This window comes from Lampris incognitus, chromosome 15 (assembly GCF_029633865.1).
Source record: "Lampris incognitus isolate fLamInc1 chromosome 15, fLamInc1.hap2, whole genome shotgun sequence".
NCBI classification, from domain to species: domain Eukaryota; kingdom Metazoa; phylum Chordata; class Actinopteri; order Lampriformes; family Lampridae; genus Lampris; species Lampris incognitus.
In genome coordinates, this window is record NC_079225.1 from 29,045,406 (window position 1) to 29,062,437 (window position 17,032).

The following is a 17,032-nucleotide window of genomic DNA, read 5'->3' on the forward strand; positions in this document are numbered from 1 at the left end:
TACCCTATTTGCCGAGCTGTCCCGGTCACTGCTCCACCCCCTCTGCCGATCCGGGGAGGGCTGCAGACTACCACATGCCTCCTCAGATACATGTGGAGTCCCCAGCTGTTTCTTTTCACCTGACAGTGAGGAATTTCGTCAGGGGGTCGTAGCGCATGGGAGGATCATGGTATTCTCCCCAGTTCCCTCTCCCCCCGAACAGGCACCCCAACCGACCAGAGGAGGCACTAGTGCAGTGACCAGGACACATACCCACATCCGGCTTCTCACCCGCAATCCTGACGTACTGATCACGGTCGGGCCGAGTGTGATCATGGTAGAAACCCAGCGTGTGCAGCAGCTCGTGCTGGATGATGCCATGTCTGACACAGCCGAACCTTTGGAGTGACACCACCTGCCTGTCTCCAAGACGACCCATAGCGGAGAAGCACCTGAGGACAAAGTGGTTGAAAAGAGAAACAGACATACAGAAAGAAGAAGAGAGACAGAGACACAAAAAGAGAGAGACAGATAACATATATTCTGAAAGAGAGACTGACAGAGGAATCGAATACCTTGAATGCCTGGGCAAAAAAAAAAAAAACATCCACCCACCTGGACTCACCCCCCCCCTTTTTTTTCTCCTCAGTTATATCTGGCCGATTACCCCACTCGTCCGAGCCGTCCCGGTCGCTGCTCCACCCCCTCTGCCAATCCGGGGAGGGCTGCAGACTACCACACGTCTCCTCCGATACATGTGGAGTCACCAGCCGCTTCTTTTCACCTGACAGTGAGGAGTTTCGCCAGGGGGACGCAGCACGTGGGAGGATCATGCTATTCCTCCTAGTCCCCCCCCCCAAACAGGCACCCCAACCGACCAGAGGAGGCACTAGTGCGGCGACCAGGACACATACCCACATCCGGCTTCCCACCCACAAACACGGCCAATTGTGCCTGTAGGGACGCCCGACCAAGCCGGAGGTAACATGGGGATTCTAAATGGCGGTACCCATGTTGGTAGGCAATGGAATAGACTGCTACATCACCCGGACGCCCTCCCATCAGCAAAATTTTAGCTTAAATTATCATGTTATTTTTCTACCTTCATATAAAGTGCCTTTATATAAATTTGGCAGGAAATCATACTGGATATCTGATGCTCAGTCTCAGAAATAATGCTTCATATTGTCTCAGTCCCCAGGACGAGGTTTATATAAAACTTCAGTCACATGATAAGTTCATGCAAAGGAAGATAGAGTGGGAATAAAATTGATTTTAACCCATTGTCTTCACTGATGCATTGTGAAATGCAGCTAGTTCATTTGTAGATAAACCTTCAATATATAACCCATGGAAAACAGCTGAATAATGAGGCAGTCCTAACAAAAACTGCGGGGCTTGTAAATTCAACCGTATGCATGCAAGACACTAGTTGCAATACCACCGATACAGATGGTAACTATGCTCATATCTTATTTGGGGAGCATTTGTACAATTGTTTAAGAAGTAGGTTGAGGCTTTATTTGGAGGACGAGCAGTTTGAACTACGGACTCTTTGGAAATCAGTGAATGGCCAAACTTAAAGGATCACCAGGTGACCTTTAAGATGCCTTTTTCCACCTAAACTGAATCTTAGGATGCTCCCAAACAGCATGACGGATAGCACATGTAAGATCCCCTAGAAGAGCACATTGGGGCACCTTTCAACAAGATTATACAAACATTATTTCATTATTGGCTCATTATATGTCTTTCATGTTGAATGGAGTTCTCTGTTTGTTGAATGTGTATTGTTTTCTCCTGGATTAGAACATTTTATTTTAAACAGCTCTATCCATGTTAAGACCCTGTGATTTGCAGTCTGTTGTCCAAACAATTGCAAAGCATCATTAACCTGACTTATTGTCTAAAATGCAGAACAAAATGTTCTCAATGCTGATTTTGATATGTTATCATGGGTAATCATAACAATTGATTGAATTAGTAAGAAATTGAATGAAACAGCCAGTCTCAATTTCCCTCCAAAGGCACCTCGCTGCTGTTTTATTTTTCATTTGGATTTGAACAAGGCTATCTGCTGTGCAGAAGACACATTTGTATTCCAGGGTGTGTTTGTGTTTGCAACATCCATTATTTCAATTGTACAAAGGAGAAATCAGAAATCGGCCCACATTATTCATCCATTGGGCAAGTAGTTTCAGCGTGGTCATGAAGACATACCGCTCTTCAAGCCATCACTGCCACTTTTTCACTTTTAATTTCAGAAGGACGGTAACTTTTTACAGGACATCTGTAGATACTAAGGGACTATAACACCGAGCTAAATTGCATATACTGCTTTTGACACAGTGGTCAGAGCAGACAATTAACCCTTGGGACCTTCAACTTAGACTCCTCCGCAAGGTCAGGTTTTTTTTTTTAATCTTTTTCCTCTGAGATGTATTACCCCCAGTCATATCAAGGGAGGCCTCATGGTGCAAGCATATATACTCACTGGTGAGCCTATGGGAAGATGCTCGGGGATCATTAAAACTGTCTGTGGGAGCACAATGCCATTATGACTCATTAATGACATAAACTATCCTGACAGGTTTATGCAATCACCTGGCAGAAATCACCAAGTTGCTGCATCCCCACTTGGGGTTGTCAAATCCCTATGCTGCTTTATTTGAGTTAACAATAGCTGATGTCTGTCTTTTCCCTGGCTTGTAAAAATAATCTGCCTCAGGTTTTTTTTTTTCCATGCCTCATTAAACCAAACAAGCACAAATAGGACAGGACAAACAGAATTACAACGTCTCAATAAGGCGCATTATGACACTCCGCTTAGAAGGTCATCCCTTGTTTCCACTTATAGAGGCTGTATTCCGTTTCTGTCCGTCCAAACGTCAGAAACCAGCTGATGTACTATAGAATGCAAATTTAACATCTTGGGCGCATGTTCAAATGCACAGGACAAGATGTAACAGCCTCTTGTCCCACACTCCAAGTAGGCATTAACACAGAAGCCCAGTTTACACAACAAGCATGTACCACATCCTAACATAATATGGTCACCTGTCAGTGGTTACCTAGCCTAGAGGATATACACTGATGAATCTCCTAGCCCATCTACTTCGCAGCATCACTTCTAAGCTCTTCAAACTAGTTGCTACAGTACAGTATATATACAGTGTGTACATGCAAGCTTGTCATTCAGAGGTGGGCACCTTCCTTCACAATGCTTCACTGATGTTTATTTGAGATAGGCCAACAACATCTCAAAGAGTCCTAACAGTGGGTTGCAGCATTATGGAGCCATCCCTCTCCAAAGCCACACTTAGCAAGCAACATGGTAATGCTATTGTTAACTAAAACCTGCACTTTCATACCAAGCGTCCATCTTACATCAATCTAACACACCATATAGCATGTTAATATTTTTTACTTTGACCATACATCAGCTGTTGGACTGATCTTAGCCTATCACTGACTGTTTTCTCATGGACTAATCCACTCTTTAGTTGTCCTATCATAACCACCAAAGGCTACCTTGCCTCTATCGACACTGTCAACAGCGTGGTGGCATGGTGATGCAGGGTTTAGCACTGTCGCCTCACAGCGAGAAGGTGCTGGGTTCGAACCCCAGGGTTGTCCAACCTTGGGGTTCATCCCAGGTCGTCCTCTGTGTGGAGTTTGCATGTTCTCCCCGTGTCTGCAGTGAGTTTTCTGCGGGTGCTCCGGTTTCCCCCACCATCAAAAGAAACATGCATGTTAGGGTTAGTACTCCTGTCTGTGCCCTTGACCGAGGCATGGCGAGACGAACTGGGGTTGGTCCCCGGGTGCTGCACGGCGGCTGGCCACTGCTCCTAGCTGCTCAGCTGGGCTGGGTTAAATGCAAAGAATTTCCCTTTGGGGATCAATAGAGTATATCAAAATCAAAAATAAATAAATCAAATAAATCAAATGCGTCAACGTAAGACATGGTGGGATGAGAACGGGCACTTATACCCCAATCACAATAGCCCCTGCTTAAGGGCAGCTATTTAACTGGAGGAAGCCAGTTGGGCTTCTGATGTATGTCTATACTGATGCTGCCGTAATACTTGATTGCTGCTCAACCACCTCCACCCCATCTGCCACCTGCACGGCGCTGCCTGTATACTGTTTGCGGGGTCATGCTCCATGTTATTGATACTTTTAGTGTACTCTAGTTGCAGTATGAGTACGGTATATCCATTCATTGCAAAAACTTCAATTCATATTGCCATTTTTATACAATCAAATATATACTTAAAATGTGAGTTGTCCTGATTGAGCTGTTATACCTTTGGAGTTGCCAACAGCAGTTCCAATGCATATTTGTATTCCATGGTAAGCCATGTTACAGGTCATTAGAGAATCCCTTTCTCATATAAAGCCAAACTATTGACACAGCTTGTACCACTACCCTGCTTTTATTATGTGATGAGGTGCATTTGAATGTCTTAAAAACATTTCTATAACCGAATTTCATTGTCCACAATTCAATAATCTCCAGAATTCAAATCAATAGCTGAAAGGTCAGCCAAAACTTCCATAGACAGGACTGCATGCCATTTGTGAAACCTAACAAAACGGCATGAAGATCCCTTCCTCCCTTACTCTCGGGTGACATATATGGTGTTATGGCCACAACAAGAAAAACAATTGGCTCAACATTGTGATCATCAACATATAAAGAGGGCGCTGTACCCAAGGATTAGTTCTAAAACAAACTTTTTTTTTTTTTAAATGCCATGAATTAACCCATACTATGGGTGTCGAGAAGCCCGGCAAAACAGCAAAAGGACAGGGAAGCCTGGGCAAACCACACAATGGGCTGTCGGACCCAGAGCGCCCCACCCACCAAACTACCAAAACACCGTATAAATTAAACTTTAAAAAAAAAGCTACGGAAATTGGACTACCAGACCTCCATCCTCAAAAGAAATAAACAAAACATAAGGAGTGAAAGAAACAAAACACTAAGATGGTCAGAAGGCTGCTTCGTCTGGGAGAGAGCTCCTTCTCCTCCAGCCCCCCTTAAATATGAGGCAGGGCCACCTGTTAATCACCCGATGATGAGCATCTGAGACAGAGAGAGAGGAAGAACACAAGAAGGAGGGAGCACGTAACACCCCCCACCCTAAGTTAGTGATTTATGTTCCACACAAAAATGAAATCACAAACGATGCAAAATAATTACAAGCGCGACAACGCATCTGCCACAACATTATCTCTGCCGTGGATATGTTTTACATTAACATTGAAGGCTTGCATAAAAATACTCCGACACATCAACCTTTGATTTGTATTATATATCCTCTGCAAAAGCACAAGAGGGTTGCAATCAGAATAAATCTGGATGGGAACATTAGATGACCCGATGTTCACCTCAAAGCGAGGGCCTCTTTTTCAGTTTTAGAGTATATGTGCTGATGATGGTTGAACTTTTTGGAGAAATAGAACAGGGAGTGTTCTACTCCCTCAGCATCGTCCTGAAGCAGAACAGCTCCCACCCCGAACTCACTCACATCAATTGCCAGTTTAAATGGTTGATCAAACTTAGGTGCCACAAGTACAAGAGCATTAGTGAACAGGGCTTTAATCTGCTGACAAGCATGACCCCCCTGCTGACAAGCAAAACCCCCTGTAATAGCCAGCCATCCCAAGGAAGCAGCACAGGTCTCGTCTGGAACCAGGAACCGGGAATGCCAGGATCGCCTCCACCTTGGACTGGAGCGGCCACACTTCACCTCACCTTGGCCCCACTACTTGTCCCAGATAGACCATGGTTGATTGACCAAAATCCCATTTTGCTAAGTTAAGCATCAGGATCAGATTTGTCAATTGAGACACAGCGAGAACTCCACGAGCTTGAACTGCGCTCAGCAACTCCGTGCTCAAGCATGTACTCAGCCTCTCTCTCAAAACGATGATGCTTGTCAGGATTAACATTAGATGCATGCAGTTTAATCGATGTGGAATCATCTGCATCAATATCATGTTGCAAGATGGTCAAGCATGAAGATACATCAGAAAACAGCGGCTTGTGTGAAAAAATCAGCTCCGCAATGTCTGCACACTGAGCATCAGGCAAGTGAGCTAAGGCAGAATCAAGCAAGAATTAGTCAATATTTCCAAGTTCTGTAACCTCCCCAGTACCACTGCCTTAGACGGAACAACAATGTCCTCCTCCATCCCCACAGTGCTCACAGAGGTTCTTACATTTTCAGCACTGGACAGCGCCACCATGCAGGCAGAGACGGACTTACCACAATAAGCACTAGACAGCTCCACAGAGGGCATGACGGAATGTATGCCATAGTCTGGGCCAGGCCCAGCCTCTCACCCCTGCTAAGGTTTTAACATGTTGACATAACACAACCTACTCCTACGATTTCAGTCTGGAGCAGCAATGAGTTAATCATAGTTACTTTATTTTGGGCAAAATATGGGCCACTGAAGCGAGCTTGCAGACAGGACCCAGGGATTGTTAATACAACCAGCACTTTATAACCTGGGTTGAAAACTCTACTCTCATCTTTCCTATAATACCAGCCCTTCGTCTTCTTTTGAGAAGCACTCAGATTATCGTTTGTTAACTCACAGGCACGGTGCAGCTTGAAACAAAAGCCACACATATAGTCCAACAAATTCATGGGTTCAGCTTCCCCCAGCCATTTTTCTTTTAACAGCTTCAATGAGCCACACAGAATGATCCTTTGGAGTCCTGTACAACCTCTCTCACTGCAAATAACATCAGATGAACTCCATCATCCCAGTCTTTCAAATTCCGAGCAGTGTGCATATGACATTGACTTGAGTGTCTGACAAAATCGCTTAAGTGCACCCTGTGACTCAGCGTGGTATGCACTCGAATGAATGTGACTCATGGCAAACTGCTTGAGAACCTGAGCAAAGATCCGTGACATGAAGTTTGACCCTTGGTCAGTTTGAATAAACATTGGCAACTCAAACAAAGAGAAAAAAACTTGATCAAATCTTTCACGCAGGGGCAGTTATTTTATACAGTGGTATAACTTCAGGCAAACATGTTGTTACAGACATGATAGTTAGCATAAACTTATTACCGGATTTGCTATGTGGGAGTGGACCAACACAATCAACATTCACCCATTCAAAGGCTCACGTACAGCCGTGGTTCAGATCCAATGGTGCCGGCAGGACCATCTGATTTGGCTTACCAGCAACCTGACACACATGACATGACTTGCAATACTGCTCCACATCCTTCAGGCCAGGCCAGAAGAAATGGTGCAACACCCGATCATAGGTCTTATACCAAGATGGCCAGCGAGCTAATGATCATGAGCAAAGCCAGGATGTCACAGTGGTATTTTAACAGGACCACCACCTGTGTTATCACACTCCAATTGTCATCCGGCGATGCGTAAAGTGGTGTCCATTTATGCATGAGCACCCTGTGTTTAACAAAGTACCCCCAAGACACAGACACACTTTCCTCAGCTGACATAGCACTTCCAAAAAAAAAAAAAGACAGCTCAAGATCCATTATCTGTTCATACGCTAGCTGTTCCCTTGCCAAAGACACTTTACCAAGGCCTGATTTACTGACTTTGCCACCCTCTACCCCAACAGATTATCAGGTTATCAGGCGTAGAGGGACCAACAGATAAGCCCAACTCCCCAGTAGCAACAAAGCTGTCAACCAAATCAATATCATCCTCACTCAGGGCTTGATGCTTTGACATGGTATGGGTCACAGCACAGGCAGAAAACACTTTAGGATATTTCTGAGCCAGTCTATGCAGACCCTCAGTTACCACAGGGATGGCCATCACCTTAGGCTTTACCAGCACCTTACCCCCAGCCAAATGATTTCCCAAAATGAAGGACACTCCCTCATTTGGAAAACATGGGCAAACACCCATAATCACCGGACCCATGACCAGGTCTGATTTGAGGTAAACAGTATGCAAAGGCACACCAAAACCCCACACAAGAACACCAGAATCCACAGCAGACTCCTTAGAGAAAGGCAACACATCACCCAAAATGGAGGCCTGTGTCATTGCTGTCTCTCTCAAAATAGTTACTGGAACTCTTGTCACCCTCCACAGCTAAGCACACAAAACCCTCCATAAGAAATTAAGCATATACTTCAAGCTCAGACTCACTAGACACAGAAGCCTAGGCAAGTTCTAGGTATTTGGACCAAAGCAATGGACTTTGCAGACTTCTTCTCCTTACGCAAAGCATGACAATTTGCAACAATATGCCCCCGTTTCTTGCAATAAAAACACACTGGGCTCTCCCTAGTAGCTTTCCCTTCTGCACTACTGGAAACAGTGGTTTTAATCGTCACCACATAGGCACTTGAACCTTCCTTGAAACTGTTGTCACTGAACTGAGCTTGCACAACAGACTTCTCATATCAGATTTTCACTACACAATTACCATGGCCATAAGAATTCATGATAACGATATTATCATGAAAAATACTAAAATAATATCACTCAAATTCATCGTTAACGTTGTTTATTCTGTGCTTTGTCTCTTTTTTGGCAAATGAATTACATGCAAAATACAAGTGTAGGGAGGTGGAGAGAGAGTCTGTAACCATAACTGTACAAAAGTGTACAAAAAAACCCCAAAACAATTACACTTAATGAATAGTGAAAAGACAGCCAGATGAACTGATAAACAAAAGATCCACAAGGCCGAACATCTGCCATCACTACAATATCTACTGAAACAAAATCACTTGCAGGGAGAAAGGGACAGAACATTTGTGTAGGAGACCACAGGCTGACAACTAACCACTCTGATATACCGTGATTTAATGTCCAATGACCATGTCCTTACATAATTTTTTCCACTTTCCATTTTTCATGACATGATTTTACATGGCAGTAGTAGCCACACACTGCAGTAGTAGCTAGCTAGCTAGTTACTGCATCATGGTGTCATGTCAGGTGCGTGTGTGTGTGTGGGGGGGGGGGCAAAGCAAGAACAGAAAGAAACAGAAATGATATAAGAGGTGCTCGATTATTTACACTATCATATGTATATTATTAACATGATATCAATAATTTCATCTTTTAAATATCACCGTTATCATCAATACCGGTATATCATGACACCCCTACTTCTCACCAAAAACAGACTTATGGGTGAGTACATATTCATCAACAAGAATCACAGCAACAAACATCCTTACAGCTTTCTGCTCATTCAGATAAGTGGCAACTCTCTCAGGCAAAAAGTTTTTAAACTCCATAAGCACCAAGGTTTTAAGATCTCCCAAAGTTTTAACCCCTTGTGCTGAGTGCCATCAATCAAATAATGCCTCGTCCTCATGAGCAAACTCATGTTTGAGACTCCTGCTTTTTATACCTGTGAAACTTCTGGCGATAAGTCTCCAGTACCAGCTCATATGCCCTTAAAGTACCAGCTTTTACATGCTCATAATCAAGGCTATTTTCAGAAGACAACGCTGCATAAAACCCCTGAGCTTTACCAGTGAGTACGCGCTGCAGTAGGAGTGTCCACATGCCTTTAGGCCATTTTAAAGTTGTCACAACATGCTCAAAGAGAATGAAATATTTATCCACATAGTTCTCACAAAAGACTGGAACAAGACGAATATCCCTTACTCACATCAAAATCAGGTGATGGCTCAAGGCTGCGGAGCCTGTGGAGACACGGTTGCATTAAGTTCTAATTCCTTTAAACACAATACACGCTTAGTCTCTTCCTCAAGCCTCCTTACCTTAAGATTACAATAAATTTCCTTCTCCTGTAGCTCCAACGCAACTCCAATTCAAGCTCTTTCAATCTCAACTGGTCGGCAAAACCTGTCCCCTCAGATTTAGGGAAAGTAACCACACCCTGCGTGCCCTCACCAGCTGACAACAATCCTTGCTTCACCATGGCAGACAACAGCTGATCCCTTATCACCTGTTTCTTTCCTTGCCTGCCAATAGGAATGTCAAATCTTTCCACAGCAAGTTTAAGATTTTCTTTGGTACACCCCTCCAATTCATCACAAGTTGGGCCACTAAAAAAACTCTTCTGGATTAAACTCCATCGTAGCACAAACCAGCCAATTTGGAATGACAGTACAGGACCATTTGCTAACAAAACAACTCCTGACAATCAAAAGCAGCAAAACCACAAACCCACAACTCGGGATGGCACCCCCCCCACACACAACGCTGCAAGCTAAATGTTGTAATATTCCAAAAATAACATGCTAAATAACATGCTTTCGTTGTACAGTGGACCGGTCCACTGTACAACCAATGTGTTGGACGAGCCCCCAAATATGTGACGGACATAACAATAAAAAAAACATTTAGCTCAACCTTGTGACCAGCAATAAAAAAGAGGATATCATACCCAAGGATTAGTTCTGAAACAAAATGGTTTTATTTACAAAAATTGCCATAAATTAACCAAAACTATGGAAGTCAGGAGGCTTGAACAGAGTAGAAGGACAAGGAAGCCTGGGTCAACCACACAATGGGCTGTCGGACCCAGAGCGCCCCACCCACCAAACTACCAAAACAGTGTATAAATTGAACTAACAAACAAAGCCATGAAAACTGGACTACCAGACCTCCATCCTCAAAAGAAATAAACACAACATAAGGAAAAAAAGAGACAAAACGCTAAGATGGTCAGAAGGCTGCTTCATCTGGGAGAAAGAGCTCCTTCTCCCCCAACCTCCCTTAAATATGAGGCAGGGCCGCCCACTAATCCCTCGATCAGGAGCACCTGAGAGAGCGAGAGAAGAACACAAGAAGGGAAGAGTGCCTAAGAATGGTTCTACATCATAACTGTGTGCTTTTAGCATCCACAAATATGTGGCATTCCTGCCTTTTGCTGTAATGTCAATTAAAATATTCCTTAAGTACACTGATGCCTTCTCTCAAGCCAACCAAAATAAAGAAAGTCTTTTCTTCTGTTCTTGCCTAATATTTAGTTGGCAAATACAGTAGGTTGAAATTTTGAAATTGGCCTATGTCAATAGAACGTCCCGATGAATGAAAATCCATTCTGTCTGTTTCCATGCTAACTCCCTTAGCTTCCACATATTTCTCAGTACCATCTGTTTGCTTTCATATGACCATCAAGGACTACCAGTACCACAGATACTGCCTCATTAAGAGCTACCGATATTCTGTGAATCATGGTTTGTTACCTGCCACCTGACTTCACTACACTAATATGATAGACCACTTTGGCAATACTGGATAATTCAGTGTTCCTAGCAACCCTCTCCCAAGCACTTCTTCATCTGTCAGTCTGTCAATGTATTCTGAGGCTTCTAACAGTTATCCCAGATACAGAAGCACATCTGTATTATTTGTACTCTTTTGACACCTTTCTACCTTGTAATGCTGCCATGCTTTAGCAATCTGGCGGCTTTAAATGTATGTCTGTCACTGACTAGTGGTTTTCCTCCTTTGTGCCTGTTCATAACCAACTGAGAGTATACCCATAAAGCAACATAGTTTCTGGATACTGCTACCACAGAATGCTAACCCATTACAGTGAGGTATATTTCCCACTTTCTGCTTTCTTTTCAAGCCGTCACATTTCCTCAGGTTTCAGCTACCCTACTCAAGGAGTCACAAGTCAAAGCTTAGGTAAAATGATTATCTCAGGTGTTCAGAGGAGTTAACTCTGTAAGGGGAAAAAATACAGATTCCATAAAAAAGAAACTGTTACTGAAAAAATGTGTTGAAAGGCTTATTATGAAAGGGCTATTATGCAGACACAACTACATGAAATGGAAATGGTTGCATCAGTCTAAACATGCCAGCATCAAACATTCTGAAGGAACTTGTCAATATATGAGTAACAGCCAGACACTATTATTCTGTTTCCATTTACTCACAATTTAAGTAACTCTTTGCTACCATCACTGGTGAGGAACAGTTTGGGGAATAAAGGAAAGCATTTCCAAAAGCTGCCATAACAGCCTTAGGAATTGCAAAATTCAAATGGTTATTTTGTGTGTGGGTTAATATAACTAAAAGTGAAAATGAGTGATTCATGAAGCTGGATCCTGGCTAGCATACAGCAAGAAAAAAAAGAAAAGAAAAAGAAAACCTGCTGCATCTGTTACAAAGCATATCTTCTTCACTTTAACAGAAAAAATGTCTATTACAAATCTTACGATCCCTTCAAGCATTTTTCCTGTTCCATAAATATGTCGCCATACTTGAGTATATTTTTGCATTATATACGCTTTAAAAAATATCAGTCAGTCGTGAAAGTAGGGAAGAACGACAATGCAGCACTTCCCAGTACAGACGGGGATTTTAACTCATGTAAAAGAAAGAAAGAGAGGGCAAGATAAGAAAAGAGAGGGAAAAAAAGAGAACAAAAAGTAGATAAGCCTAGATCAGATCAGATGACATGAAACTTTAATTATCCCTCCATGGAAAAAGGGTCATGCAGCAACAATGAACATAATACTGATGAAAATTAAAAAAAACTTATTTGAGCATTTGTGATAAAGGGTCTTTGTCATGCAAAAACAGAGCTATGAAATGCCCTGTCAAGGTGTTTATTAACTAATTGTTAAGAGTCAAAAGAGCCATATAGTGCACAAATTCATTTTGAAGTCAATGGCGAGAGCCTGTATGCAAGTTGTGCAAAATAAACCAACCTACTTTTGCATTTCTCATCTTATGAGAACACCAGCTATGGTGGAGCAGAGGCAGTGAAGTGCTACTCATTCATTTAATGAAGTATTTTCATTACTGTGCTCTCTTCCCAGGCAAGGCCTACCCTCCTGAATTCTATTATGACACCTACAACCCGCTGTGGCAAAACAGGCCCAGGGTCTATGGCTTTAAGCTCCAATGGACCCAGATGAACCCCAATGCTGTGGACCGCATTGTAGCCTACAGGCTAGGCATTAGACAGGTATGGAGCTCTTTTAACATTTAGCCTGCTTCTCTCTCTCTCTCTCTCTCTCTCTCTCTCTCTCTCTCTCTCTCTCTCTCTCTCTCTCTCTCTCTCTCTCTCTCTCAGTGTTTACCCCTCAACCTGTTGATTTACCCATTTCTAAGCATGTAATGAAAGTGTCTTTTACAGCCTTTGTATCTGTGTAGTTATTCTGACATGCGCTGTATTTTGGCAATGAGAGCTCTACCTCGATACCTTGACTCATGTTCCGTCTCTTTTTGCCAATTTTGAGAATGTGAATGAGCCTCTAAAGTGCAGGATCACACAAGGAACCTGTCTGGGGCAGGCAGCTGAGTGGCTTCTGTGGTTTCCATGAATTGTTTTAGTTTTCGCTGACCATCGGTGACACAGTCAGAGGAGCGGCTAGAAACTCCACAGAGAGGAATAGCAAGCATAGCTCCTGTTTACCTGCTCCTCAAGCAAACTCCACAGATAACAGTCAGCCAATGATGGATGGCACAGCGACGTCTTCTTTCTTTGTCCATCTTTCTGTATCTGTCTGTGCCGCTCCCTATGCCTCCCTCACTATATTTTCTCTTTTTATCTTTTCATGGGGATGTGGAGCATGTTAAATGAGTGGTCTTCATAATGACTTTTTATGTTTTCATTTTGTACCTCCATTATCATATCTCAGGTATAAGGATTTTTTTCCAATAGACATCAAATTACAGTTGAATACTATTCAATTTTCAGATTAATTGCACGATTTGATCGTAGTCATGGAGTGCCGTTTGTTGGAAAAAGAAGCATGTATCAAAGAATTTAGCACATCTTTCCATGCGGAATCTGCCCTAGTTCTGCCTAGAATTATCCAGTTTTACCCTGACAGTTCAGTGTTTCCAATGAATAATATAATTTCATATTTGTTTCACGCTACATCCTCAAGGAATTGAAGCTTGGAAAACACACTCCCAACCGGTCTTGTTTGTGTCGTGCAATGATTTTTCTGTCAACTATCTCAGTTGGTGTGTCCGGAAATAAATGGTGTTGTGCTCATGCAATTCATCCACTATGAAAGCTGCAGCCCCTACTTGTGCTTGCCAGGTTTTTTGCTTTAAAACATGCCAGGGAATATACATTTACTTTCTAATTTTCAACTGCCCCCCCCCGCCCAGTTTCACAGATTAAGTCTGTGTCTGTGCTAAAACAGAACCACAGTAAATCAGCAATTAAATTAAGATTTTTTTCTCTTATTTGGTTTTGATAGGATGCATCCCTAATCATTTGATTTTTCTGAATTTCCAGCCCTCCTAGCAGTAAATCGGTGTTTGAAGGAGTGAATTTCTTTCCACCTTCTTTCCTTGATATTGCAGGAGAGTGCACGGTGTGCCCATTATTTCCTGCCTTCTTGACACCACCACCAATCTTCCGTGCTGTAGGAGAAAATTCACAAACCTTTCCGTCGAATCTACTCTATGTTTTAGATTGGTATCTTTTTTTTTTATCCTCTGTGATTGATTGAATCTCAGTTTCTAGTATTCGTGTTGATTAATTCTTAGGTTCCTTATCTCTCTTGGCAAGGTGGAGGTGGACCATGAATGAGAGAGAGCCGAGAGGAAGGGAGGAAGAGAGGGGAAAATGAGTGGGAGGAGAGGCTCCTTTCGTAAATAAATAAATGCTGGAATACCCCCGGACTGACTGTGAAACGGTGGTGCAGTAATGAAAGCTCGGACACGTGGACCACGCCACTCCATGCTATTTATAGATCCAGCCGCCGCAGCTCCTGTACCATTCCCTGAGAATCATTATCATTTTCCCTTGCTGCCTCTGAATTAATACTGAGAGCCGGTAGACCTTATGCCTCCATAATGGATTGCTTTGTGTTATCGTCCACCGCCCCTGTGAAAGACAGTCTGGCTGAAGGGGGGAATGAAGCGCTCGCTGAAAGGCATGTGAAGGCGAACATCACAAAGCACAAATCACTTCACCTGTCACTGGTGCAATGGAAAGGCCTGTCGCTTGCCCTTGTCTTCATACTGTAGCTAGCTAACTTACAGACAAGCTTTCACTCTGCAGCCTGCATTAAACCTGAGAGGATAAATTCACCATGTCTTCCATCCACTTGCCTTTGCCTCCAACAACTTGCTTTCCCCCACAACTTCCCTCTCTCTTTTCCTCCTCTTCATCCTCTTCCTCGCCCTCCTCTTGCCTCGTTCTCAATTGATCTGTCAAGTCAGAGAGTGTGGTTAGATACAGGCAGATCAATAGAAGCCAGACTAATTACATTCGGGCAATCTGGATCAGGGCTGTCCTAACTTATATTGCCACTTTGATTAGTCCTACGTTCACCTGACTCTCGCACTTTGATCAAAGCTCTGCCCTTCTTCTTCTTTTTTTAAGTTGTCATGGGAAGCCTATGAACTGTTGCGTCGATCAGATGAAATTAAATGTGATGTATCTTCATGTGGGGAAGTGGAGAATGAATGTGAAAAGTGGGTAATGGTATGTAAATGGAGAACTTATTCGAGTTACAGAAGAGGGGGTTCAGTCAACGTCAATGGGTTTGAAAACAAAGGTGCAAAAAAATCCAAAGTGTATGTTTCAAAACCTGTTTGAAAAGTTTATTGTCTGTCTAATGAATGATACAAATTTGACTTAATTTGCTATTTTCAAGACAATTCTTTCTTCATGTGGAAAATATGGAATCGTTGACTACCCCTATGCTCCTTTGAAAATTGAGGCAATATTTGCTGAGCCAAGAATGATACTTCTACCCCTGTCTCTGCATATACACACAGATGGATGGTCACACACACACACACACACACACACACACACACACTCACAAGCACATGCACACTCACGCACATACACGCACACCCATACACACGCCTCAAATAAAAATACTATGTAATTCATTCCAATTAAGTAGCATGCCTTTTGTTCTCGGGAGCAAAGTTGAAATTTAAAAGGCTAGTTGGAGACAAGTGCATCACATGCCGTTATCACTGGCAGACGAAACACTCTGTTTACCTGTGAACTAATTGTGATGGCAGCTCACATTCTGTAATTGCCGACCATCCAGACCCTAGGTAATTACTTAATTGGTACTGTCCTCACGTATATTGACTGTGCTTTTTTGCTGTCACACTGTTTTTACTCTAATCCTCCCTCTCTCTCTCTCTCTCTCTCTCTCTCTCTCTCTCTCTCTCTCTCTCTCTCTCTCTCTCTCTCTCTCTCTCTCTCTCTCTCTCTCTCTCTCTCTCTCTCTCAGTCCATGGGCCAGACGATATTTCGGTACACTCAAGGTGGCAAAACTTACTTATAATTTTTGAAAGGATCCATGTCTGTAGATGATATTTTGGTATGATAACCATTCCTGAGTGGCAGCTGTATCACAGTTATCAGCTCATGAAGTTAACCACCCGCTAAACTAAATTGCATTTTAGACGCTGGTGCATATCCTGGTTTAGCCTCATGGTCAGGACATTTTTCAATGTTCTATAATATTGTCTTTGGTATCATTTTAAAGGGGACCTTCTTAGCTTTCATTCAAGCCCTGTTGTGGATATTTCTCACAAATATAGAGGTCACTTGAGCTCTTCAACCCGTCAATAACACACATCTTTCTGCAATTTTCGCCTAAACTATATACTTTCTTTTAGCCCTGTGGCATCTAGGAATATCAGGGACACAAAACACAAAAACTGGAATACTCACAGGACTGTAAAGATTCAGAAAATGTATAATATACCCATACTATTTCATTGTGTGAGGTTATTGTGAGCCTTAAATGAGAACTAGACCAAAGCCAGTTAGGTCACAAAATGGTCTCTATACATTTGTTTAAATACACAATCAAAATACATGATAAAAAGGAATACCATAGTGAGGTAATGAACTATTTTAATATTTTAAACAACATTGACATTTATATATACTTAGTCAATGATACATGTAATCCCATATCATTAGTGGGTATATGTAATGGTAATGGGTAGGGTAATGGGTATATGTGAATATGGTTACATTATTGTTATCAAGCTCTGGGTAACCAAGTCCAGAATCAACATCCTGTGCATCAATAGACTACTACCACAGTAATACCATCAGAATCATCACACTGTCATTCATCAAACTGCTC

At 42.6% G+C, this 17,032-nt stretch overlaps 1 protein-coding gene across 1 annotated transcript in view; it reads left to right on the plus strand.

The window, feature by feature from the left end:
• The window catches only part of LOC130124836 (MAM domain-containing glycosylphosphatidylinositol anchor protein 2-like), a 199,167-nt gene that overhangs the window by 112,727 nt on the left and 69,408 nt on the right, over positions 1–17,032 (plus strand). The window contains exon 11 of the mRNA XM_056294184.1: positions 12,758–12,906. Within this exon, the coding sequence (XP_056150159.1) occupies positions 12,758–12,906 (149 nt within the window). The remainder of the gene's footprint in view (positions 1–12,757; positions 12,907–17,032) is intronic.